Here is a 25,869-nt window from a genome sequence, read left to right on the forward strand (position 1 = left end):
CTAAGCTAAAGTGTTTCTTTTTTCCTTCTCTTATTAATATTCAGGGTAGCAATGGGTGTTCAGTAACACTGAAAAGTCATTCCTGTCCAAGAGGAACGACTTTATCTTTTTCATTAGCAAAATGCTTATATTACAGTGAAATAATCCTAAGGCAGGATCTTGTCATTGAAATAAAGGAAGAGTGGCTCAATGTTAGCCTTTCTCACAGCATCTCTAGAGTGTTCCTGATAGTGCACACTGTTAGAGCTAAACAAAGTAAATGATGCAAAGTCATATTTCTGTCCATGCCAGCATCTGACGAGTGAGCTGAGGATTCTTCGAGGGTTGGTCCATGGACCCATCTTTGCAAAGTTCTCTCTTCACCTCTGACAGAGCACATCTCAGAGGCACTTGCCCCCACTCCCAACCCCAGCACTTTATACACAGGAGAATGGGCAGGGCACAGTAATCTGCCAACAAGGGCCCCTTTGGAGTTAGAAATAAATGACTGTGTGGAAGGAGCAGCTCATATGCAGCTGGAAGAATCAAGAAGACCTTGTGGTAACAAGAATTTGAGTTGAACCACAACAGATGCCCAAATCCAGACACAGGAAGGTGGGAAGCAACATAACCAGCCAAAAAAAAAAGATGTCAAAAGTTCTTCACAAGAAGCCTTCGGGAGTGCCTGGGAGCAGGCCAGGCCATAAGGGCACAGGGGAAAAGTGAGAGGGCTCCCCAGGAAGGACCAGCCTGGTGGGCTGCAGGGGGCCAGAGCTAGACAGAAAGAAGTCCCAGAGAATAACCACCAGGGAATGGGACACACATCAGCAAACAAAGCACTGGCAATGGCCGCAGTAGTCCACAGTGAGGAGATAAGCAGCATGCATGGGCCACATTAAGGGAGCACTGCTGTCCTTCCTGTCACATGCATGAGACAAGCACATGTAACCAGCACTTGCTGGGGACACGGGTCAGTAACAATGGGGGCAGGGCAGAGCTCCAGCTACCTGTGTGATCCCCGAAACCAAGTCATAGTTGCCTCTGAAATGCTGAGAGGACCAATGGAGTCCATGTCAAACCAGTGCTCAGAACCACAATAGCGCTTGGCCCGAGGGCTGTTCAAACACCATGCATGAGGCGGGGGATCTGAGGGTCCAGAAGACCTCACCCCTCTGCGGGTCTCCTTTATTTGAAAAAAAGTCGAGGAATAACATATGACTAGAGGCCCGATGCACGACATTTGTGCACTGGGGGTGGAGGTGGGGAGGTCCCTCAGCCCAGCCTGTGCCCTCTTCCAGTCCAGGACCCCTCAGGGGAACAGGCTTAAGTCAGCAGTCGGACATCCCCCGAGGGGTCCTTAGCGCTGCCTCAGAGGTGGGAGAGGCTCCCACCACCGTTGCTGCACTTGCCAGACGTGAGCCCGGCTTCTGGCTGATTGGTGCTCTCCCTGAGAAAGTGCACTGACCACCAGGGAGCAGCTCCTGCAGTGAACTTCTGCCCGCTAGTGGTCAGTGCACACCATAGCGACTGGTCATTCTGCCATTCGGTCGATTTACATATTAGAGTTTTATTATATAGGATAATTGAGAAGCTTGACTTTCTGCACCTTTTAGCTTGAGAATGCAAAGAATTCACCCCCTTTTCCTACTACCCGATCACCCTAACTTAACTCGGTGCTATGACCATTGTTCTCAGGAAACTTGCCTTTGAATGTACATCCTGACCATTGACTTTTTCCTTCTGCTGCATTTGTTGTAATAAATCGGTTTATTTGTTTACATTTCTTCCTAACCTCACTCCATTAGAGATTTAAATCATTTAAACACATACAATATTACATCAGAATTAGGAAAATTAGATTAACACAGAAATTCTAGACCAGAGAAATGTAGCATGTCAGGCCAGGGCTCTAAAGAGTCTGCAAAACTGCCAGACTTAGCACTCCTCATGCAGATCAGTGAGGGAAGCTCAGGGAGGTCAGGATGTAGGTTGTCCACAGAGAAAAAGCACATAGCAACTGCTCAAAGCACTTCCTAGCGCATCCGACTGAAGGACATCTCTCACCTGTCTTCCTTCAGGGGACATACGTGGTAAATTGCTTTGTTATTCTAAGGGTCTGAGAGCCACTGAATTAGCTCCTGGCTCTCCTAAGCCTCACCTTCCCTGCACACACTGTAGTCTGAGTGCAGTGAGCACCCTCACACCTGTTAGCCCTCAACCATGCACTGGGAACACAAGTCACATGCTTCTGAAAAGCAGAAATGTTACATATTTTAACATCATTGCAAAATCAAGCAAGTGATTTTAAAACTTTGTCAGGAAGAAAAAGAGGGAAAACCTGGTAATTTGAACATTTGAGACCATAAGGATGAACAGAAAAAGTGAAACTAAATGCTTTAAAAAGTCAAAGCTGCCCTGGTCAGGTAGCTCAGTGGGCTGCAACATCATCCTGACGCACCAAGGTTTCGGGTTTGATCCCCGGTCAGGGCACATACAAGAAGAAACCAATGAATCTATATATATAAAAGCCTAAGTGACTGTTATGACCGAACGACCAGAACAACTGGTCGATCAGTCACTATGACATTCACTGACCACCACAGGGCAGATGCTCAATGCAGGGGCTGCCCCCTGGTGGTCAGTGCGCTCCCAAGTCAACCTCCCGTGGTCCCTAATCCCCCCTCGCCAGCCAGCCAACCTCCCGCTGCCCCTATCCCCCTGGCTGACTAAATTCCCATGGCCTCTCCCCACCCCCGTTGGCCAACCTCCCACAGCCCCTTGCCCTGGCCGGCCGACCCCCCAAGATGGTCCCAATCAGGGGGCTGGCCAGCCAACCTCCCACAGTCCCTCCCCACGCCCAGCTGGCCCCCCAACTGGCTAGCCTACCTCCCACGGTCCCCCCACATGGGCCCCGATTGGGGTGCCAGCTGGCCAACCTCCTGGGGTCCCTCCCCGTGGCCGGCTGGCCCCCCCGATAGGCCTCAATCGTCAGCCAGGCCAAGGTACCCCCACCCATGCACGAATTTGTACACCGGGCCTCTAGGACATAAATAAAGTGGAACAACAAATATATGTTTCCCTCTCTCCCTTCCTCTCTCTAAAATCAATAAAAGATAAAAATCCTATATAATAAAAGGCTAATATGCAAATAGACCGAACAGCAGAACAACCGAACTAAATAACCTGTCACTATGACGTGCGCTGAACACCAAGGGGCGTGTGTGGAACATGTCAGGCATTGGCCACAGCAGGATGGTGGAGCAGTTGAGAGGGGGCACCTCACCAAGGTGGGGCGCCAGTCGCTGTCATCAGGGCGAGCCTCTGGTGGTCACTGAAAATTCTTTGCTCCTGCACGCCACGGTCCCACCCAGCGCTCACACCCACTGCCGGCCCCGGCCCCACTCACACCCACTGCTGGCGCCAGCTCCAATCACTCCACGCTGTCAGCGGGTGCAAGTGGGGCCGGCACCGTCAGCGCATGGGAGCAACGGCAGCAGTGGCAGGACCGGGGCTGCTGGCAGACAGGGGACCAGGAGCCATGGCAGGAGTGGCTGGGCAGGGGCACGGAGGATGGGCCAGGACCTGCCCCTGTGCCTACCACAGCCTTGCAGCCCACAGTTCCTTTCAAGGTGCACAAATTTGTGCACTTGGTCCCTAGTAAATAAAATAAAAAGTAAAAGCTAAATAGAAGTTATTATTTATTTCAGTAATTAAAGTGTCCAATGATACTCTAACCAAAATACTTATCTTTCCACTTCCTTACATCTATATTTAAATAACAGCTCCTTCCTTAAGGATTAGTCTATTGGCGTTGTTTTTTTTCCCCCACAAAAATTTTCATGTCTTTAGTAATTTATGTGCAAAACATTTATGAACATTGTATCATTTGACATCTACATTATGTCATTACACAGAAAATACTTATAAAGTCCTTTACTTTTCCAGAAATTGCTATTTAAAAATCTACCCATACCTGCTAGTTACATAGGTGTAATTTGCTGGGTAAAAAAGTCCCTGAGCTATATGCTTAAGAATCATGTATTTTTCTTACATAATTTTCATTGTAACAATTAAAAAAGTAACAACTCATCTATAAACACTCAAATATATTCAATAAGACTTAGTCCAAATAAAATGGAAAAGTGTGTTTATATGTATGCATGTGCAACAGACAGAATACAGCATATGAAAGTGTGCATCACCACTAAACACCTATAATGAGGAAAACACGGAGTCTATCTATAACAGGGGTGGGCAAACTTTTTGACTCGAGGGCCACAATGGGTTCTTAAACTGGGCCGGAGGGCCGGAACAAAAGCATGGATGGAGTGTTTGTGTGAACTAATATAAATTCAAAGTAAACATCATTACATAAAAGGGTACGGTCTTTTTTTTCAATAGTTTTATTCATTTCAAACGGGCCGGATTCGGCCCACGGGCTATAGTTTGCCCACGGCTGATCTATAATCTAATCTAATAAAAGACAGACATGCAAATTGACTGTACCTTTGCTATGCCTTAAGCCACACCCACCATCCAATCAGAGCAACTATATGCAAATTAACTCAACCAAGATGGCGGCTGGAAGCCACGGAGCTGAAGTGAGCAGGAGGCTTGGTTGCGCCAGTGATGGAGGAAGCCAAGCTTCCCACCAGCTCTGAGCTCCACTGAAGGCAACAAAGTTTCATTTATAGAAGGTAAATAAATTCCAGAATAAAAAAAGAAAAAGAAAAAAAGAAAAGGCTAGGAGCTTCCGTCACCAGGGGGGCTTGGCCAGCCTGAAAACGGCCCTCAGCCCCTTACCCAGACTGGCCAGGCACCCCAGTGTGGACCCCCCACCCTAAAGGGGGTGTGGCCAGCCTGAAAACAGCCATCAGCCCCTCACCCAGGCTGGCCAGGCACCCCAGTGGGAACCCCCACCCTGAAAGGGGGTGTGACCAGCTGCAAACAGCCATCAGCCCCTCATCCAGGCTGGCCAGGCACCCCAGTGGGGACCCCCACCCTAAAGGGGTGTGACCAGCTGCAAACAGCCATCAGCCCCTCACCCAGGCTGGCCAGGCACCCCAGCGGGACCCCCACCCTGATCCGGGACACCCTTCAGGGCAAACCAGCCGGCCCCACCCGTGCTCCAGGCCTCTATCCTATATAATAAAAGGGTAATATGCAAACTGACCCTAACAGCAGAAAGACTGGGAATGACTGGTCACTATGACACACACTGACCACCAGGGGGCAGACGCTCAATGCAGGAGCTGCCCCCTGGTGGTCAGTGCGCTCCCACAAGGGGAGCTCTGCTCAGCCACAAGCCAGGCTGATGGCTGCCAGTAGAGTGGTGGTGGTGGGAGCTTCTCCTGCCTCCTCAGCAGCGCTAAGGATGTCCGACTGCAGCTTAGGCCTTCTCCCCGCTGGCAAATGGACATCCACCGAGGGCTGCCAGAGGGATGTCTGACTGCCAGCTTAGGCCCAATCCCACAGGGAGCAGGGCTAAACCAGCAGGTGGTCATCCCCCAAGGGGTCCCAGAATGGGAGAGGGCACAGGCCAGGCTGAGGGACCCCCCCGCCCAGTGCACAAATTTTTGTGCACCGGGCCTCTACTAATCTATAATAATAAAAGCATAATATGCTAATTAGACTGGATGTCCTTCCAGACGACCTTCCAGACGAAGCTGGGGCTGTGAGAGAAACCCAGGTCCCAGGTGCCATAGGGAAGCAGGCGCAGGCAGCCAGGGGAAGGCCTACTCTTGCACAAATTTTGTGCATCAGGCCTCTAGTTGCTATATAAGGTTTAAAATGTTACTTAGACTCAAACTACAAGAGAGCAAAACCACCTCAATTAAAAGGCACTACAATGGAAGACAAAGGGGAAAAGCTCCAATAATAGGAATTCCCTGTACCTATTATATTGGAATTGGAACAATCTGCTTTATTCAAGATACTAGTATATACTGCTTTAGAGGTGCTGCTGATCTTTTCCTCTCACATTATCTGGGTTCACAGAGTGAGTTACTTTCTGACTAGAATTCTCTGAAAGCAAATGCAACCTCTATTGAACCAAGAGTCTGAGTTGGAGGATAACTGTGAAGGCACAGCTATTTTAAGTTTTATAAAGTAACACTATACACCCAACTGACTGAATTATTTCAAGAGTATTAAAATACGGTAAACGGAGTTTTTCCTACCATCAATTAACATAAATTAAATGATTATGGGAACTTTACTGGTGTCGTGACCCTCAATTTAACTGTACTTGTATTTTACTGTATTAGAAACAACACCAGCTTTATTTCTTGCACTGTAATCATCACTAATGGATTTTACCACAATGAGATCCCACCTGTATTTTTGATTATTTGTTTGAGTTGTTTCTTTTTGTCAGAGCTGAAATACAACTGCAAAGAATACCCAGCTCTGAGTACCTCTTTTGTTGGCAAGTGATTTGCAGGAGAAGAGTTTTAGCTTTACTGTTGTGTTGCAAGTCTCAGCAATGTCAGTCCAGCAGGGGCAGTACCTGACAGCATATCTAACTTCATATATTCAGAATGAGAAAGGTCATGCCATTGCTGTCAGCTTCCACTGCTGGAATACTCCACACTACATCATTCATGACTCTGGGCTTCATAAAAGCAACTCTCAACATAACAATGCTCTCTATACACAAGTTAGTCGCAGTATATCCCAAAGTGTCAAGGAAGGCCCTACAAAATACGTGGTTCATTTCATGAACATGTAAATTCTCTAGGTAAGTTCTATAGTAATACACTGCAACAGGAGGGTTGAGATTACTTTGGGACATAACAGAGGGCAGTTAGCCTTTTCCTGTGACTGTGATGCCAGGAGTGCATACTCAGAATATTTCTAAGAAACCAAAAGTGCTGAAGCTATCCTGATGTGCTTAGACCATGAAATCATAATTTTCCAAGGCAGCAAAAATACCTGTTATTTCCAAATTCATGCAACTGTGACTTTTCAGATGATGAAGCATAGTAATCCCGCCTTTGCAAAACTGCTGTTTGAACTACTCTGTTATTCTTAGACAGTCTCTTATTCTATAGGTCAACTCTGTTATTTTTAGACTATAAAATAACTTTGTTTTTTTGTTTGAATAGAAAAGATAAACTTAACTGTCTGACCTTGCAAGCTAGCCATCTAAAGGGGCTGATACACTGATACTGATATTAATTCACATATTTGCCAAGTGTTTGTTCATCCAAGCTTACAGGTGTCTGTATAGATATGATATGGTACTCAAAGTTACAAGTTGTCTGTATGGATATGACAGGTGTTTGATTAGATACAATATGTACTCAAGATTATAAGCTGTCTTACACAAAGAACTAGAAGGATATAAAAAGGAAATACTCCCTCCTGTGTTTGTTCAGAATTTGACAGAGGTAATCTGCTCTGAACCTGCATGCAATAAAGATGACTCCTAACTAATTGGTTCATTAGGTGTCTTGTCCAGCTCACTGATTTGTGATACAACAATGACAGATGGTAATTAAGGACTTGCTTTCAGTAGTCATTTTATAAAGGAACTACATTTTTACTAGTTACATTTTACTAATTAATTTTTACCTTGGCTCAACCCTGGTTCCATTTTATTTGTATATATGTTTTATTTTTACTTTTCAATTACAGCTTGCTTTCAATATTATTTTCAATATTGTATTAGTTTCAGTTGCACAGTATAATGGTTAAACAATCATATACTTTAGAAAGCGTCCGTCCCTCCAACACAACATTTCTAGTACCTACCTAGCACCTATTCCCTATGCTATACTTTACATCCCTGTGACTACTTTGTAATCACCAATAAAAATATGGAACACTTCTGTCTGTTGGCATGGCTCAGTGGTTAAGCACTGACCTGTGAACCAGGTCTCTGTTCGATTCCTGGCCAGGGCACATGCCCAAGTTGCAGGCTCTATCCCCAGTAGGGGGCATGCAGAAGGCAGCCAATCAATGATTCTCTCTCACTGAGGAGGAAACTGGTCTTGAAAGGCGTGTCAGGCCATAAAAACTGTGAACAATGCACTGCCCTGAGGGGAGGGGGGAAGGTCTTTATCGCTGGCCTCAGGACAGATCATCGGATATGGCCTGGGGACCCCCAACACCTGGGGGCCTTCCTGTAAGCCCATGAAAGGGGGTGGAACCATATCTGCAAGACAAAGACCCCAGAAGGTTATAAAAAGTGAAGCCCTCTGCATGTTTCTTCACTCTGATTTGGAAATTACTCCCAGAATCCACTAGTGTTAATAAACGGGGTCCCTCCCTTTCTCTAGGAAGTGTGCCTGGTATTTCTTTGGTCTTCTGTAACATCATCATTGATGTTTCTTATCTCTCTCCCTTTCCTTTCCTCCCTAAAAATCAATAAAAATATATTTAAAAGAAAAAGAAAAAAATAGAATTTTTTTCACGAATTTGCATGTCATCCTTGTGCAGGGGCCATGCTAATCTTCTCTATTTCATTCTAATTTTAGTATACGTGCTGCTGAAGTGATCACTGGTTCCATTTTATATGGCCCTGCCCCTCAACCTGGGTTTTATTTAGCTTTGTGAACTGCTAACAGTATCATAAAGGTATAGCTATAAATTGTGTATTTATGCATGATCAGTACCACCTCCACTAATGTGTCCCTTGTTCTTAAGCAACTGAGAAATCAGCCTGTGTTGCCACCATTTCAAAGATTTCTCTAGTCTTTCTCTTAATATGCGAAGTTAGATGTAATATAGTTGCATCTCCTATAATGGTATATCAACTGTTTTTTAAATAGCAGAAAACAGTCAAGGATTGCCAATTTGTGTTAATCAAGCTTCCCCTTTTGCACAAACCAAAAACAAGGTAAGGGAAACCATTCCCCTCTTCCCTATGACAGTTCAGAATAAGCCCAACTAAACCCCACAGAAAGAGCTCCATGTGAGAGCCCTTCTCAAGGACAAAACAGGACATACACGTGACCCAACTTCTGGATCTTGCCTGAATAGGAAAAGCAGCTAAAAAGACCCTTTGGGGGGAGGGGGGTGCGGGGGGGGGGGGGGGAGACCCTTTTGGAGAGAAAGGGTCTAATTTGGATAACTTGGAAACCCTTCTCTGAATACTGAATACTGAACCACTCAAAGCACCTTTATGAGGAACCCTTACTGTGATGGCCACACAGCCCCTGGGATCTCACCCACCTGGTCACAGCCAGCGTTCACCAGCTCCTGCAGCATCTGTCGGTTCACTTCTGCAGTGGCCTGGGGACCTGATTCGTTGGCGAAAGGCAACAAGGAGTATCGGATCTCCCTCAGGGCTTTCTGGTACGGGCCAAACTTTGGGGCAGTTCTTGGCTGCTGCTGACGGGCAATATCCTTGCCCCCCAGGACGTTGGTGTCCAGGGAAGTGTCGCTTGGTCCTACAGGTGGCCCGTGAGTGGAAGACTTCGAGGGCTGCTTCAACCCCTCACGAATCTCCTGCAGTCGTTGCCGACTGTTTCCAGAGTAAGTTGTGGCAGGAAAAGTCTTTGGCCTCATTTTAAGTCCAGTTTCTTCTTACCATAAGTACAATCTTCTTAAAGGGTTTTATTTTTAAAAACTGAACAGTATCAGTTAGTTGTAAACATAGTTTCAAAACAATTTCCTTTAAAACATTTTCTTTCCTTCAATTTTTGTAGTTCCTATAGAGAACCAAAAGTTTCCAGAGCCTTCAATTTGAAGATCATCACTATCTGAAAAAGATGGGAAGACAATGTTCATTTGTGGTTTTCACATAACACTTTTCAGAAATGGACAATCATCTTGAAAATATTCCACTTGGAAAGATCAAGAAAGAAAGCATTGAAACAGGAATTTTAGGGGAATATAGGCAGGCTTAGGGAACTTTTAGAACTGGGGTCCATGGAGAAAGCACAGGGCTACAGACTGGAAGAAGGTACATTTCCATAACACAAGGAAGCCAGGTGCAGTTATATTTACGTAAGATAAGGAAGCAGTAACAGGTACCTCTCCATAACACAAGGGAGAGGCAACAGCTATATCTACATAAGATGGGAGTAGCCAAGAGGTCTATATTTACCAAATAAAAAAGGAGGAAAAAAGCCCAGAAGGAATGAGAGGACAATGAGGGAAGATGGCCTCAGGAGTAACTATAGTAACCAATTCAAAAGGGAATATTGACCAATCAGAGGGGATATCAGGACACAGGAACTGCAGCCTTTATAAACCATGGAAACAGAAAGTCTGTGGGACTCTCTCCCCCTCCCCACGTGGGAGTCTGTGCTGTGAGAATCTTTCCCTTTCCCCACATGGGAGTCTGTACTTGTTCTTTAATAAATTTCCACCTTTGCTATACCACCTTCTGTCCGTGGATTCATTCTTCGACTCCGGCAGACAAAGAAGCCAGGTTCCAGTCCAAAAATTCCATATTACCATCACCTCTCAGAAATTACAAAGCTGTTTGACTCCGGTTAGAGCATGTGATATCCAGGGCTGTCCCAAGATGTTTCCTGGACTATGTAATCTACAATAAAGCCAATCTCCACAAACTGATACTAATAAATATTCAACTCAAGGCAAGAATACTTCATTGTTATATATTTCATTTCTAAATCCACAGCTTGAGTATCTGGGTAAAACTTTCTTACACAGGTGTTGAATTTCTGGCTTGTTCCTAATAAATCAGGAGTGGGGAATCTTTTTTCTGCCAAAGGCCATTTAGATATTTATAACATAATTCAAGGACCATATAAAATTATCAAATTAAAAGTTTGATCAAACATTTAATTCTCAACCCTAATGTTAGGGGTAAAAATATAATACTGGGGACTAGCTATGGTTATGGGAAATATTAATCATGCTCTATTAACCATTTGAACACCATAGCATCTATAGACACAAGTGGTGGATCTTTTTAAATTAAATTAAAAATATCTTGGCAGTTAACTGGATTAACCATGATTGCTTTGTTCTGGTTAAAGAAAGGACATTCTAACTTGGCTGGAAGTTGTATGCCCCCGAGACCTGGGAGTCAACCTTGGAATTTGGTTCATTCTCATTCAAGACCTGCCTATTATCATGGTAAGATTAACCACCTTGTTGTCCAAACAATGAAGCCCCACCCCAGCCTGCATAGTCTACTTCCCCATGCCTGTAATATCCTACTTTCCCATATAATCTTTGTCCTACCCTATATAAGCAGCTGGCTTATGGGGGGCTGCAGAGCAGATTTTTATGAATGACTTGCTGCTCTCCCATACTGCTGACAATCCTATATAATAAGAAAGAAACATGCAAATTAACCATCCCTCCGCTACGCTCAAGCCACGCCCATAAGCCACGCCCACAAGCCAATCCGAGTGACTATGCAAATTATTTGACAAAGATGGCAGTTAATTTGCTTACTCAAGTGTCAAGCGCCCCAGAAAGAAACGGCAGCCACAGCTGCGGGCCCCCAGGACCTTCACCAGCCCCGGGAGGTGCGCCAAGACACGCCCGCAGGCTCCCAGGACTTTCTCGGGTCGGGGAACCGAGGCCACCTGCGCCTAGCCAAGCCCGCGGGCTCCTGGGACCTTGCGGAGAGCAGGAGGTTTGGAGGACTTGGCAGAGCAGGAGACCACTGGACATAGAGCGAGAGAAAGGGCAGCTTGGAGGGCGCGGCTCCCTCTGTCACCCCAGTTTCCCCATCACAACTGTGGAAACTGACAGCAGGGAGGAGAAAGGCCCACTCCCACAGAATCAGCCATTGGTCAGACAGCTCTCAGCAGCCTGATAGCCAGGATTCTCATTCACCTGCATCTCAGACTGTGACAGTAGGGAGGTGGGACTATGTCCAAAGAAGAACTGTTGATACAACATAGCTCTGCAGCCGAAAGATGCCGGCGTTATCGATAGAACGTGTCTGCAGATCAGTGCGTCTGATCTTGAAAGAAGGTGGCGCCTGCGACAGGATGTATCTGAATACCAGCTACGGGAAAAACGTCGCTCTGATGCCGAAAAACACTGGCGTTATCGACAGAAAATGTCTAAAGACCAACGTGCCTTTGAAGTTGAAAGAAGGCGGTGGTGACGACAGAATATGTCTAGAGAACAGTCATCAACAAGTACTACGAATACCGGTAGGAACTGCCTTCTCAGCGAAAATGGAGTACATGACAATGCAATCCTCACAGTTGTGATGGAATGACTGTTTGATGTGAATTTTGCCTATCACTAAATTTCTCTGATGAAAAACCATCTGATGAGAAATTTACTAGATGTTGTAGCAAAGGGAAAGTCTGTCCAAATGATATACATTTTCCAGATTACCCGGCATATTTAAAAAGATTAATGACAAACGAAGATTCTGACAGTAAAAATTGCATGGAAAATATTCGTTCCATAAATAGTTCTTTTGCTTTTGCTTCCATGGGTGCAAATACTGCATCACCATCAGGATATGGGCCATACTGTTTTAGAATACACGGACAAGTTTATCACCGAACTGGAACTTTACATCCTTCGGATGGTGTTTCTTGGAAGTTTGCTCAACTCTGTATTTTGGATACAGCCAAAGCTACAAGTAAAAGATTAGCAATGCCAGAAAACCAGGGCTGCTCAGAAAGACTCATGATCAACATCAACAACCTCATGCATGAAATAAGTGAATTAACAAAATCGTACAAGATGCTACATGAGGTAGAAAAGGAAGTCCAATCTGAAGCAGCAGCAAAAGGTATTGCTCCCAGAGAAGTAACAATGGCGATTAAATACGAGCATAACAGTGACCCGGGTAGATATAATTCTCCCCGTGTAACTGAGGTTGCTGTCATATTCAGAAACGAAGATGGAAAACCTCCTTTTGAAAGGGACTTGCTCATTCATTGTAAACCAGATCCCAATAATCCAAGTGCCACTAAAATGAAACAAATCAATACCCTGTTTCCTACATTAGATGCAATGACATATCCTATTCTTTTTCCACATGGTGAAAAAGGCTGGGGAACAGATATTGCATTAAGACTCAGAGACGACAGTGTAATCGACAATAATACTAGACAAAATGTAAGGATACGAGTCACACAAATGCAGTATTATGGATTTCATTTCACATTCAATCCTATTTTAAATGCAGGAAAATTAACTCAACAGTTTATCATGGAGGCCAATTGGATAAATTTCATCAAAGCAAGCCAATCTAAGTTGAGAGCTGAAAAATATAGTGTTTTGATGGATTATCTCAAATCTAGATCTGAAAAATGACAATGTGCCAATTGGTAAAATGATACTTCCATCATCTTCTGAGGGTAGTCCCAGAAATAGGCAGCAGCGATATCAGGATGCTATGGCAATTGTAACAAAGTATGGCAAGCCCGATTTATTCGTAACCATGACATGCAACCCCAAATGGGCAGATATTGCAAACAATTTACAATGCTGGCAAAAAGTTGAAAACAGACCGGATTTGGTAGCCAGAGTTTTTAATATTAAGCTGAATGCTCTTTTAAATGATATCTGTAAAGTCCATTTATTTGGCAAAGTAATAGCTAAAATTCACGTCATTGAATTTCAGAAATGCGGACTGCCTCACACTCACATATTATTGATATTAGATAGTGAGTCCAAATTACATTCCTCTAATTAATTCCCTTTCAATGTGCACGAATTTTGTGCACCGGGCTACTAGTATTGGAATAAACATGCATAAAGAATTCAACCCTGTCTCTGCTTAATTGGCTCAAGTAGTGACAGGCAGCACAGACCCACTGATAGTCCAGTTACACTAATGCCTTGACAGAGCCAGACCAAATGATTTCATGGGCTTATACAGCCACAGGCCGGATGTTCCCACCCCTATATAAGCAATCAATGTCTGGTTCATACCGTTGTCCTTTATCCTGGGGCTTCACCAATCTCTCACTCACCTAAAGCTGTGGTTGTTCTATCTCTTTGGAAAGTTTTCCTTATAAAACCCTCCCAAATTTCCTGAAAGATACCACAAAATTATCACATTGAAGATGTCCTATATTGCAACTGAAAATAGCTCCAGCACAATGTATCAGGAGACTTTTAAGGTGTGGACGAAAGGGGCCATATGCTAACCTGACTAGTTTAGGGAAGGCCTGCACGGCAGTTGTACAGACTCAAAGACCTAAAATAACCACAAAAGATGGTCTGAAGATTAAATATTTAACTACAAGGAGGTTATGGTGGGTAGTCATGTCCTAGGCCAGTGGTCAGCAAACTGCAGCTCACGAGCCACATGTGGCTCTTTGGCCCCTTAAGTGTGGCTCTTCCACAAAATACTGACTTCTGCGCATGGGTCACGAAGTTTCCATCGCACTGTACGTGTGGGCCCGCACGTGGTATTTTGTGGAAGAGCCACACTCAAGGGGCCAAAGAGCCGCATGTGGCTCATGAGCTGCAGTTTGCCGACCACTGTCCTAGGCCAATATTTTCCCCGACAAAGATCAATTTAGATCTTTACTGAGCCCATTGTCTTTTTGCCTCTAAGACAGTGGTTCTCAACCTTCCTAATGCCATGACCCTTTAATACAGTTCCTCATGTTATTGTGACCACCAATTTTATTGTTACAAATTGAACATAATTAAAGCATAGTGATTAATCACAAAAACAATAACCCCTGTGAAAGGATCTTTCGACCCCCAAAGGGGATCGCGACCTACAGGTTGAGAACCACTGCTCTAAGATAACATACCTGTGAAATGTCTGGGTAACTTGTAACTTCCCTTTTTTCCAGACCCCTCAGGGCACAACAAATGGCACCAGGACATTCCCTCATTGTTATTGTTATCAAGTTAATTGTCAACTGTTAATTATGTAAAACTATCCTGTACCCATGTGTGTAAAAGAAGCACATGTCTGTCATTTCACTTTTTACCCTATCCCAGAAGTTTCCCCGCTTTGGTTTATCCCACCTCCTTAATCTATCACCAATGAATTTCAATTACATCACTTTCCTTTGATTGCAATGTATAAATACAGATGTAACCCGCCATTCTCCAGAGCATTATCTCAACTCGTTGAGATTCTGCTTCCCAGCATATGTCGACAGTTTGGCTCAAATAAACTCACAATATTCTTTACAGGTTTCAGTGTTTTTTTACATTGACAAAGGTAACTACTTCATTGATTGTTTATAAATATGTCAACTTCTTGTCACCATTTTTTCCTAAATATCAAAGTAAAGATACCTTTCTTGGAGAAATTGACAATTATATAGTAAAGACAGGTGGGTGTTTTCTTAGAGTGACCAGACTAAGAACAAATTAAAGTTGTAAGCATAGATCAGCAATGACTTCAGCATTTTCCAACAGTGATTATACCAACCTTCCACAGGTCCAATTCACTGTATGCTGTTGTTCTTGCATTCAGAAAATAAAATCAAGACCAACCACTGACACTGCCCTTAGCAGTCAGCAAAGTATCTAGCTCAATTTGCTTATCTGGTGACCTTGGGAAAGTCACCTAATCTTCTACACCCTCCCTCTAAAGGAGATGATAACACTTGGTAAGGACACCTAGTGAGACAATGCCTGTGTCTTATTCAAATTAACTGCCACAACCTGAGCTCTGAGGCCCATAGGTTGTAAAGGCAATAGCCTGCATGCCCTCCAGGCTCAAAGAAAAACTGACCTAAAGAGCATTCTTTTTTTTTTTTTTTTCCCCAAAGAGCATTCTTTAAAGAGAGAATGGCCCAGCTGGTGTGGCTCAGTAGTTGAGCATCAACCTATGAACAAGGAGGTCATGGTTTGATTCCTGGTCAGGGCACATGCCCGGGTTGTGGGCTCAATCCCCAGTAGGGGGCATGCAGGAGGTAGATCATCATTGATGTTTCTATCTTTCTCTCCCTTCCTCTCCGAAATCAATTAAAAATTATGTTTCAAAAATAACAAAATCATTAAAAATAATAATAATAATAAAAGGAAGAAATTTTAGAACTGTGAAAAGAAACTGCTTCAGACATTCTCATGTGGAGAAAAATCAGGATAACTAATATTTAAGCAGTATTTACTGTGTCAGGCTTGTTCTAAGAGTTTTATGTGAATTAACATAAATATATCTATTACATAACCATATACAACAGAAAACCCCAAGAGATGACACTGAAACCACTTTTTTAAAGGTGGTGAAAGGAGTTTTTAGGGGTAAAATAGGCAGGTTTAGGGAGTTTTAGAAATAAAGTGGGTCCATGGGGGGAGGACTACAAAGGTGAGGGCCATGGAGCTGCCAAAAGGCATACATTCACAAAGAAAAAAAGGTGCCACAGGAGGAAGACACCCATTCACAGAAGATAGGGAAAAGCCACTGGGGATAGAGAAATGCTGACAAATGGAAGAGGAAAACAGATTTTCACAGGAGATAGAGAATTCTACCACTTGAAGGGGGAGACAAAGAAGGGGCCCCATGTGGGGTTTGAGCTTTGAAGCTGCTGTAGTGACCAATCAGAAGGGAGTATCAGGACACAAAGAACTATAGCCTTTATAAACCTTATATAAAAGGGCTTAGTGGGCTACCCCCTTTAGTACCCCCTGCCTATGTGGGAGTCTGTGCTTGTTTCCAATAAACTTCCACCTTTTCATATACCACCTTTTGTCTGTGGCTTCATTCTTCGAATCCACCTGGACAAGAACCCAGGAAAGAAATCACCTTTGCATCCTGCTCAGAGAAAAACCACTCAACTCAGTCTCATTTCAGTGGGAGGATGGAGAGTCATAACCATCCCTTTCTTAAGGTAGCTCAGAAAAGACTGCCTTCATTTAGAAAGAAAATACCAGACTAAATAAATTTTCAACACGAAACCCATATTTTAGTGCATGACATCTACCATATTAAAGTCACTGAAAGGACTGTTGTAAGGCTATGCAGATAGTGAACTACAGATGCAGGAACTGAGTCCCGTAGTTCTGTGTTGGCCATGGGCCAGAACCCTAGAGCTCTGCTTAATTAGTGTAAAATGGGACATATTGCAACCACTCATTTTCAGTGACTTCCTGGTCTAAGCATCTCATTTTCTGAAACCCAAGGTCACATTCCAACAAAACACATTTGGAGATTCCTCAGTGATGGTGTCTGAGAACTGAGGCACAAGGTATGGCTTCTCCTAGGGCAGTGGTCGGCAAACTATGGCTCACAAGCCACATGCGGCTCTTTGGCCCCTTGAGGGTGGCTCTTCCACAAAATACATGTACAGTGTGATTGAAACTTCGTGGCCCATGTGCGGAAGTCGGTATTTTGTGGAAGAGCCACCCTCAAGGGGCCAAAGAGCCGCATGTGGCTCGTGAGCCGCAGTTTGCCGACCACTGTAGGAGAATTTACAAACATATAACTTGTATCCTAAACAGAGAAGAGATAAATCTTCACAATAAACAAAGCAAAGGAGTGGCCTGACAATAACCAAATGCATTCATCCCCACTCCCCTCTCCCCAATCTACTCATCTACCCCACCCACATGCTATCTGCATACCAAATGCCTAAATCTCAGGCACTGCCGAGTTAAAGAATAAAACCTTGCCTTTAGCAAGTTCACAGTCAAGAGAGAAGTGAAGGTGCAGTGGGCAAACAAACAGCTTCAAAGAAAAAGAGATGCCTAAAAGGAGAAAAAAACACACAAAACATTTAACAGATGGGAGAATAAAGGGGAAAGTCAGAAAACTGTTTGAAGCAGAGATAACCAAATATGAGGATAGGAAGAATAAATTCCAGCCGGAGGGAACAGCATATACAAAACAGCAGAAGAATGTGAAGGCTGTAGCACCACCCACCCACCAGATTTAGATATGTGGGGTGGGGGCTCTTCCTGAAGAGTAGAGAAGGGATGAGAACAGGAGGTACAAAGGGGCTGGATTTGGAAGGCTCTCCAAGGCCATGTTTTTTTTTGTTTTTTTTGGGTTTTTTTTCCCAAGGCCATGTTAACTGTCTGGACTCAGTGCAGAAGATGGGGAACCACTGTCTGTAGTTAAGCTAAGGAGTAATATGGCCAGAAGTACCCTTTAGGCCAGCCTTGGGCAAACTACGGCCCGCGGGCCGGATCCGGCCCGTTTGAAATGAATAAAACTAAAAAAAAAAAAAAAGACCGTACCCTTTTATGTAATGATGTTTACTTTGAATTTATATTAGTTCACACAAACACTCCATCCATGCTTTTGTTCTGGCCCTCCAGTCCAGTTTAAGAACCCATTGTGGCCCTCGAGTCAAAAAGTTTGCCCACCCCTGCTAGTTGAGTCTGGAAGCTAGGGGGAAGGTGGCCTGGAAGCCATAGCACTTTAGGTAGATGATGAAACCTGGATGAGGAGCAGCAACCCGTGGGAGCAAGAGGGGTTGTACTCAGGAACTAGTTACACCTTGACCTGGGGTCTGGGCTTAAAGACATAAATGGGGAGCCACCAGCATATAGAACATTTACCCAGCTAGTAACCTAGTTACAGAGCCATGAAATGGAGCAGTTAGGTGAGGGAGGAAGAGTTCCTGTCCCTCCCAACTGGCATCTCTTAGAACAGCAGTCAATGACCATCGAGTGACACCAGCAGACTAAAGAGAAGGAGCTAAGAAAGGGCAAGGGCCACAAGAGATGGCCCACATTAAGAAAAAAAGCTGTGAGGAAGTCAGAGCCAGGACATGGGATAGCCTCACTGCCTAGCCTCACTGGCAGACACAAAGGGAGTCAGGGATAGCAAAAGAAGCTTGATCGATTTTAGAGAGAGGAGGAGGGAGAGGGGGGGGAGAGACAGAAATATCAATTTGTTGTTCCCCTTATTTATGCAAATTCATTGGTTGATTCTTGTATGTGCCATTGTGAGGGTTGGGAGGGAGAAATAGAATAGTGGGGACTAACTATAGTTATGAGAAAAATTAATCATCCTCTGTTAACCGTGATCATTTTGTTTTGATTAAAGAAAGCACATTCTGACCTGGCTGGGAGTTATATACCCCAGGACCTGGAAATGTGGTCCATTCTTCTTATCTGAAAACTGCCTGGAAAGATTTGCAACCCCCAAGCCTGCATTGTCTGTCATCTGTAACCATTATACCCATTATTATTCTTGTTGCCTACTTCCCCAAGTAATCTTTGTCCTTCTACCCAATATAAGCAGCTGGCTTATGGGGGTGAGGAGCAAAGCAGATTTTTGTGGATGACCTCCTGCTCTCCCATGCTGCCAGTAATACTGGAAAATAAAAACAATCATATACGATTCAACCCTATCCCTGCTTAATTGGCTCAAGTAGTGACAGGCAGCTTGGACCCACTTATTGTCCAGTTTCACCCTGACTGGGTATTGAACCCTCAATCTTGGTGTATAGGGACAACACTCTAATCAACTGAGATACCAGGCCAGAAACATACTTTTATTTTTAAATGTACAAAACATAAATCAACAAATGTTCACAAAGAGCACACTCTTACAAACAGCATCTGGGTCACAGAATCTACCAGTACAATCCCAAAGCCCCCACCAACAGACCAACACTTCAGTGAACCACCCTTACAATTTCTAACACCAAGGGTTAGTTTGACCAGTTTTTTAACTTTCTATCCATGGACCTACATGGTCTGTATTTTGTCCCCTTGATGTATTGTATTTTATTTTTTTTGTTAATCCTCACCTGTTATTTTCCAATTAATTTTTAGAGAGAGTGGGAGGGAGAGACACATTTATTGGTTGCCTCCCGCACACGTCCCAACCAGGGCCAGGGATAGAGCCTGCAACCAAGGTACATATCCTTGACCAGAATCGAACCCGGGATCCTTCAGTCCACAGGCCAATGCTCTATCCACTGAGCCAAACCACCTAGGACCACACTGATTTTTTTAAATATGTTTTTACTGATTTCAGAAAGAGGAAAGGAGAGGGAGAAAGGGATAGAAACATCAATGATGAGAATGATTGATCAGCTGCCTCCTGCACACCCCATACTGGCGATTGAACCGTAAGCCTGGTAAGTGCCCTGAACAGGTATCAAACTGTGCTCTCCTGGTTCATGAGTCAATGCTCAATCACTGAGCCACACCAGTTGGGTTGTGTCCCATTGATTTTATTCAATACCATGTCTGGTTATTTATACATGTGGTGTGTGGCAACAGTTTGCCACTTTTCATTACTGAGTAATATTACATGGCATAACTATACCATACTTATTTATCCATTCTGCCACAGGGGGACATTTTAGTTGTTTCTGGTGTTGGGCTACTGCAAACTGTGATTCTGTGAGAAGTTGAGTAAGTGGTCAGCTCCAAGATCTTGCTTCATCACCATAACAAATGCTTACTGTGTAGTTATGGCAGAGCCCCTGATAATTCATCTGGTACCTTTGTGGGATTATAAAAAGGTACTCCTTCCTCAAGTAAATTGTTTTGCTACCATATTATTGTACAATATGAGGAGCTCCTGCCCTGGGGAGCCCTGGGGACAGCAGCCTGGCCCACTCTTAGACATACCCTGATACCACATGTCACAATACATCACACACACACCAGATGAGAGGGAGCAAGTAAAGTCTAAATCAAATGGAGAGTAGGAACTAGACCTTTTAGGCACAGGAGAAAAAGTAATGAATGGCCTTAGTACGGTCATACAGGGGAAGTGTGATCACATGTGCCCTCCAGACGTGTCACATGACATGTGTGCCACTGATTCTCTACTGCTGCTCAGGTCTTTTGTGAGTGGCTCAGAGTCTCCAAGTGGGCTGAACATGCCCTCACACAAGTATCTGTATGATGTGAAGCATGCCCGTTTACATGCACAGTCCTTGAGCAGTGCACAACCTGAACAACTTCACAGGTGACCCTGTTACTAGGTCTTAGGGATACAGAAAATAATGACCAGCCTCTGACTTTAAGGAGCTCACAGTTTAACATGGGGAAGACAGACACATAAATACATTATTTAAATATAGTATAATACAAGTGACAATAAAATTTTGCCCAAAGAATTATGGGGTCTGAAGTATGAGTAGTAGCTGGAGGATAGAGAGAAGTAGGCAATTCAGTAGTGCTTAAGAGGTGAAACCCACAGAAGCTGGTGGTGTACACTAGAGATGGGCTTGAAAGATGAAGCCCAAGTTTCTAGCTTATGAGCCAGAGCTGATGGTGGTGCCTTCTCTGAGCCAGTGGGGACCTTCAAGAGAGCAACCAGAGTGTGGATGGAGGAGGGCAGCTGTTGGGAGGTGAGGACGGCTGGGGGAGGCTGATTCAGAAGATGGCTGTTTCAGAGCAAAAAAACCAGCTGGAGGTTGGGAACCTGACTTCTGCCAGGCTCTGGCACTAGCTCTGTGTGATATGGGCTGGCACTGCACCTCTCTGGAGATTCAGTTTCCTGCTTGCTGTCAAGCCTTGCTTTGTGTATTTGACAAGGCTGCTCTGAAGATCACAGGTGCGTGTGAGATCACACTCATCTGTAATGCACAACACACTGGACAATGATTAGAATTATTAGTAAGTTCAGAATTCAAAATAAAAAAGGCTTTAATAAAGTCAGGAGACAAGAACAGGGCAAAATGCAGATGGGCTTAGTTAAAAAGGTACCGAAGTAGCCTGGCTGATGTAGCAAAGTGTTTGAGTGCTAAGCTATGAACCAGAGGCCACAGTTCGATTCCTGGCCAGGGCACATGCCTTGGTTGTGGGCTCCATCCCAGTAAGTGGCGTGCAGGAGGCAGCCGATCAGTGATTCTCATCATTGATGTTTCTATCTCTCTCTCCCTCTCCCTTCCTCTCTGAAATCAATAAAAATATATATAAAAAAAGTTAAAGTATCTGCAGAAGTAGCTCATTCCAGGCACACCCCCTGAACCTGTCCCCAAGGCCTCCTTTTCTCTGACTTCTTAATGAGCCAAAGCAGACCAGCCTGGGCTCATTTCCCCAGCTATTTATTTATTTATTTATTTATTTATTTATTTATTTATTATTTATTGTTAATCCTCACCAGAGGATATTTTTTCCATTGCTTTTCAGAGAGAGTGGAAGGGGGGGTGGGGTTAGACATAGAGGGAGAGGGAGAGGGAGAGGGAGAGGGAGAGGGAGAGGGAGAGGGAGAGGGAGAGGGAGAGGGAGAGAAACATCGATGTAATAGATATATTAGATTAGATTGTTTGCCTCCCACACATCCCTCGACCCGGGGCGGGGAACGAACCCACAACCCAGGTACTTACCCTTGACCAGGAATCAAACCCGAGACCCTTCAGTGTGAGGGCCAACGCTCTAATCACTGAAAATACTGGCCAGGGCTCCCCAACCCTTTCTTATTTCACTGTCCCCAGCTTTAATAAATGTCCTCTAAAAATTTTTTTGAAAAAAGGTAAAGTATCTTTTTCTTTACTTGAAAGAAAAGCAGAGAGGAAAAGTTGAAGTCGTTAGACTTACTGCTTGAAAGTTGCCTGCAACTAGGTCCAAGGTGCTCTGTCCTAAGCAGCATTTTGAGCTTCAAGGAACTACCTGCCTCCCAAACCAGTGGTTGCCAACCGGTGGTCCATGGACCACTGGTGGTCTGTGAGGTCCAAACGGTTGGCAACCGCTGTCCCAAACACCCAGAACCAGGTTCAATCTGGGTGACCCTGGGCAAGTTAAAGGCACCAAATTCTCCCTTACCTCTGGAACTTGACAAGACTGTTCTCTCCGCTCAGAACAAATTCCCCTCCCTGCTGGACTCTTATACTTCTAGAATTCTCAGCTTAAAAGCCCCTTCATCAAAAGGGCCCTCCTGCTCCCCCATCTCAATGGCCCTGTTCACTCATACCCCCAACCCCACAACAGCACTATTACAGTGTGACGTGACTGATGTGCCTGTTTCCTCTTCAATCACCAGAACTGCAAGCTCTGTGAGGCCAGGAGCACCTACTCGATGCCTGTCACACAGGCCCACAGGCCCAGGAAGCATATTAAATGAATACATGAAGTCACCTACCCCTACTATCCTGAACCAGTGATGAACCCTGCCACCAAGGTGGTGCAAAGAAGGTGATGCTGCCTGGCTGAGTGGCTCATCCTATATACCAAAAGGTAGAGAGCACATGTCTAGGTTGCGCGTTCCATCCCACATTGGGGTGTGTACAGGAGGCAACCAATCAATGTTTCTCACATTGATGTTTCTTTTTCTCTCTCTCTTCCTCTCTCTAAAAATCAGTTGTTTTTTTTAAAAAAAAAAGGTGATGCAAGAGAGCACTGAGTACTACATGATTGTGTATGGGCAAGGCACTCGGGAAGTAGCTATGCTCTTTCTGAAGTTAAGATGCAGAGAAAACAAGATGGCAGCATAGGTAACCAACCGCCTTTACTCGCCGCCTCCCACAACTACATCAAAATTACAACTAAAATACAGAACAATCATCATTCAGAACTGCCTGAATTGAAGTCCTACAACTAAAGAAAAAGAAAGTACACTGAGACTGGTAGGAGGGGCAGAGGCATGAAATGGTCTGGTCCGATACCCACATGTACTGTTTTTTTTAAATCAGGAGGGACATCGTCTCTGCAGAGGCCACCCATGAGGAGCAAGGGGTCCCAGTCCCACACCAGACCCCCAGCCCAGGGTGCCAGAGTTGGGAAGAGAAGCCCCTGCAACTATGGGCTGTAAAAACCAGCGGGGATTGTGGCTGAGTGACACCGAGGCTACTGGAGACCCAGGTGTTCCTTTTAAAGGGCAGGCACACAAACTTACTCAGGCTCAATCCCTCTGAGCTCCAGCACTGGGAGGCTTTGGGGGACTCAGACACATACAGGGAGGAACTGGACTGTCTGGCATAAGAGCAGGAACTCAGAGGTGGCTTTTTCCCAGACAGGGATGCTCGTAGGGGTAATTGTTCCTGTGCTGGGACCTACGCCCCCACCTCCCCGACCCCCACCCCTGTTCCAGGGCTGACCTGCAGCCATATCTGAGTCTCCATCAGCCTAGCTCACACTGTTTGCTCCACCCTGATGATTCCGAGACCCACCACATCCAATTTGCAGTCCCACCCAAGCTGTTTGCAGCAGCTTTTCCATATGAATAGCCTGTTCTGGCTCAGGCTTCAGACTTTGCTGAAATCTCTCAAACAAGCTGCAGCTGGTGTCAGGGTGCCCCAAACCTACTAATAAAAGGCCCAAGACCTGGCACTAGCACCAGTCCTCTTTGCTTCACAACTGGGCCTCACCTGGGCACTTCTCAATACAAATAGCAGCCATCTGCAGATCCTTCTATGGCTCCTGCCAGGTGGCCCCAGGCAGTGGATGACTTTGCACCTCTGTGGAGGCCCTAGATCCAGTGCACCTGGCAAACAATTTCAGACCATACCAGATTACAATTCTACACATCCACAAGCGACACACTCAAGAGGCAGATTCAGTGATCACCAAGTCCTGCTCCATAGGGGGGTTTCTTGCACAGCAGCTCTCCCACTGTATTTGCATCTGGTCCTCACAGCCAATTGGCCTGGAGGTCAATTCCTCCCAGTGGCACCAACAGCAATCAAGGCTCAACTACAAGACTGTGCACACAGCCCACAAAGGGGCACACCTAGAGTGCCCAGCTCAGGTGACTGGGGAGTCTGAGCCACTGGGCCCTAAAGGACACCTAATAGACAAGGCCACTCTACCAATTCCAGGAGATATAGCAATTCTACCTAATACAGTATGTCAGTGGTTCTCAACCTTCCTAATGCCACGACCCTTTAATACAGTTCCTCATGTTGTGGTGACCCCCAACCATAAAATTATTTTCGTTGCTACTTCATAACTGTAATTGTGCTACTGTTATGAATCGTAATGTAAATACCTGATATGCAGGATGTATTTTCATTGTTACAAATTGAACATAATTAAAGCATAGTGATTAATCACAAAAACAATATGTAATTATATATGTGTTTTCTGATGGTCTTAGGCAACCCCTGTGAAAGGGTCGTTCAACCCCCAAAGGGGTTGCGACCCACAGGTTGAGAACCGCTGGTATAGAGCATGGTGATGATTGCAGCAACAATGTGAATGTATTTCATGCTAGTGAACTGCACATGGTTAAAATGATAAATATGTATGTTTTACCATATGTGTATTTTACCTTGATTTAAAAAAGGAAAATAAGTTGCCTACCTATTCACATCTAGCTAAGTAGTGTTTGAACAATAGTTTCCTTTACAAACATAGCTAACTGATGAAAAGACTGGACCTAGGGACTGGGTTCAAAGTTCCCTGGCAGAGTGAAGCTGCCGTGTACTGCACACATCCTCCCCAACACACTGTCATCTCCTTGTGAGGACTCTGAAACACATGGGGAGCGGCTTCTGCAGAGTTCCACTCTTACAGCCCACATGTCCCACAAAAATTCCAGTTATAAAAGCCAACCTGCACAAGTGACACCACATTTCTGTGCTGTTTATGTTTATGCCTGAACTGAGAAATACCAACTGCATGCTCCCCTAAACAGAATCTAGGTCAGATATCCTGGTGTGTTTTTTCCCCTTTCAACACTTCATAATAAAAAATTTCAAACAGAAAAAATATTTTTTTCAAACATACAGAAAAGCTGGAAGAATTATTCAGTGACACTCCATAAACCCACCACTGGGAGGACTCCTTGTGAGTAGGGAGGAATAGGATACCATGCCTGTTCTCATTTTCTTTCCATCTTCCTCCAGGCTGATAGGATGCACTGGTCCTAGGAATACCAGAGGTATTGTTCCTGCCCTTTAAAATATGTAAAATAGCACCTATGAGCAAACTGTGCTCTTGCCCAAATCATTTGGAAAGGATGAAACTTTCCTCGTCTCATAAAGAATGGAAGTATTTTCTCAGCTTGAGATCTTGTATTTTAGACTTTAGTTTTAAGACAGTGGCTTTCATGGCCAAATTAAACTTCTGAAAGGTTTTTCATGACAATACTCATCAGTCAAATTAAGATTGTAGCTAGAAATGAGCTACTCTGACACACTACTAAATTATTTTTTTAAA

The 25,869-nt window shown here is 44.5% G+C and overlaps 1 protein-coding gene, 1 non-coding gene and 1 pseudogene across 5 annotated transcripts in view; all 3 read right to left on the minus strand.

Moving 5' to 3' along the window:
- The window catches only part of LOC132228209 (ATP synthase subunit O, mitochondrial-like), a 34,196-nt pseudogene extending 24,900 nt beyond the window's left edge, over positions 1-9,296 (minus strand).
- Positions 1-25,869, minus strand: part of LATS2 (large tumor suppressor kinase 2) — a 91,800-nt gene that overhangs the window by 60,318 nt on the left and 5,613 nt on the right. Inside the window, exon 2 of one of the 4 annotated variants that reach the window (XM_059684199.1) lies at positions 9,157-9,682. The exons of 1 other annotated variant lie outside the window; for it this stretch is intronic. In XM_059684199.1, the coding sequence (XP_059540182.1) occupies positions 9,157-9,492 (336 nt within the window). In that variant the 5' untranslated portion in view covers positions 9,493-9,682. Of the gene's footprint in view, positions 1-9,156; positions 9,687-25,869 lie in introns of those variants that run through there. 2 more of the 4 variants (XM_059684198.1, XM_059684200.1) reach the window with 2 other exon arrangements.
- Positions 8,377-8,483, minus strand: LOC132228882 (U6 spliceosomal RNA). The gene has a single exon (XR_009451492.1). It is a non-coding gene; the product is annotated as a U6 spliceosomal RNA (small nuclear RNA).

This window comes from Myotis daubentonii, chromosome 2 (assembly GCF_963259705.1).
Source record: "Myotis daubentonii chromosome 2, mMyoDau2.1, whole genome shotgun sequence".
NCBI classification, from domain to species: domain Eukaryota; kingdom Metazoa; phylum Chordata; class Mammalia; order Chiroptera; family Vespertilionidae; genus Myotis; species Myotis daubentonii.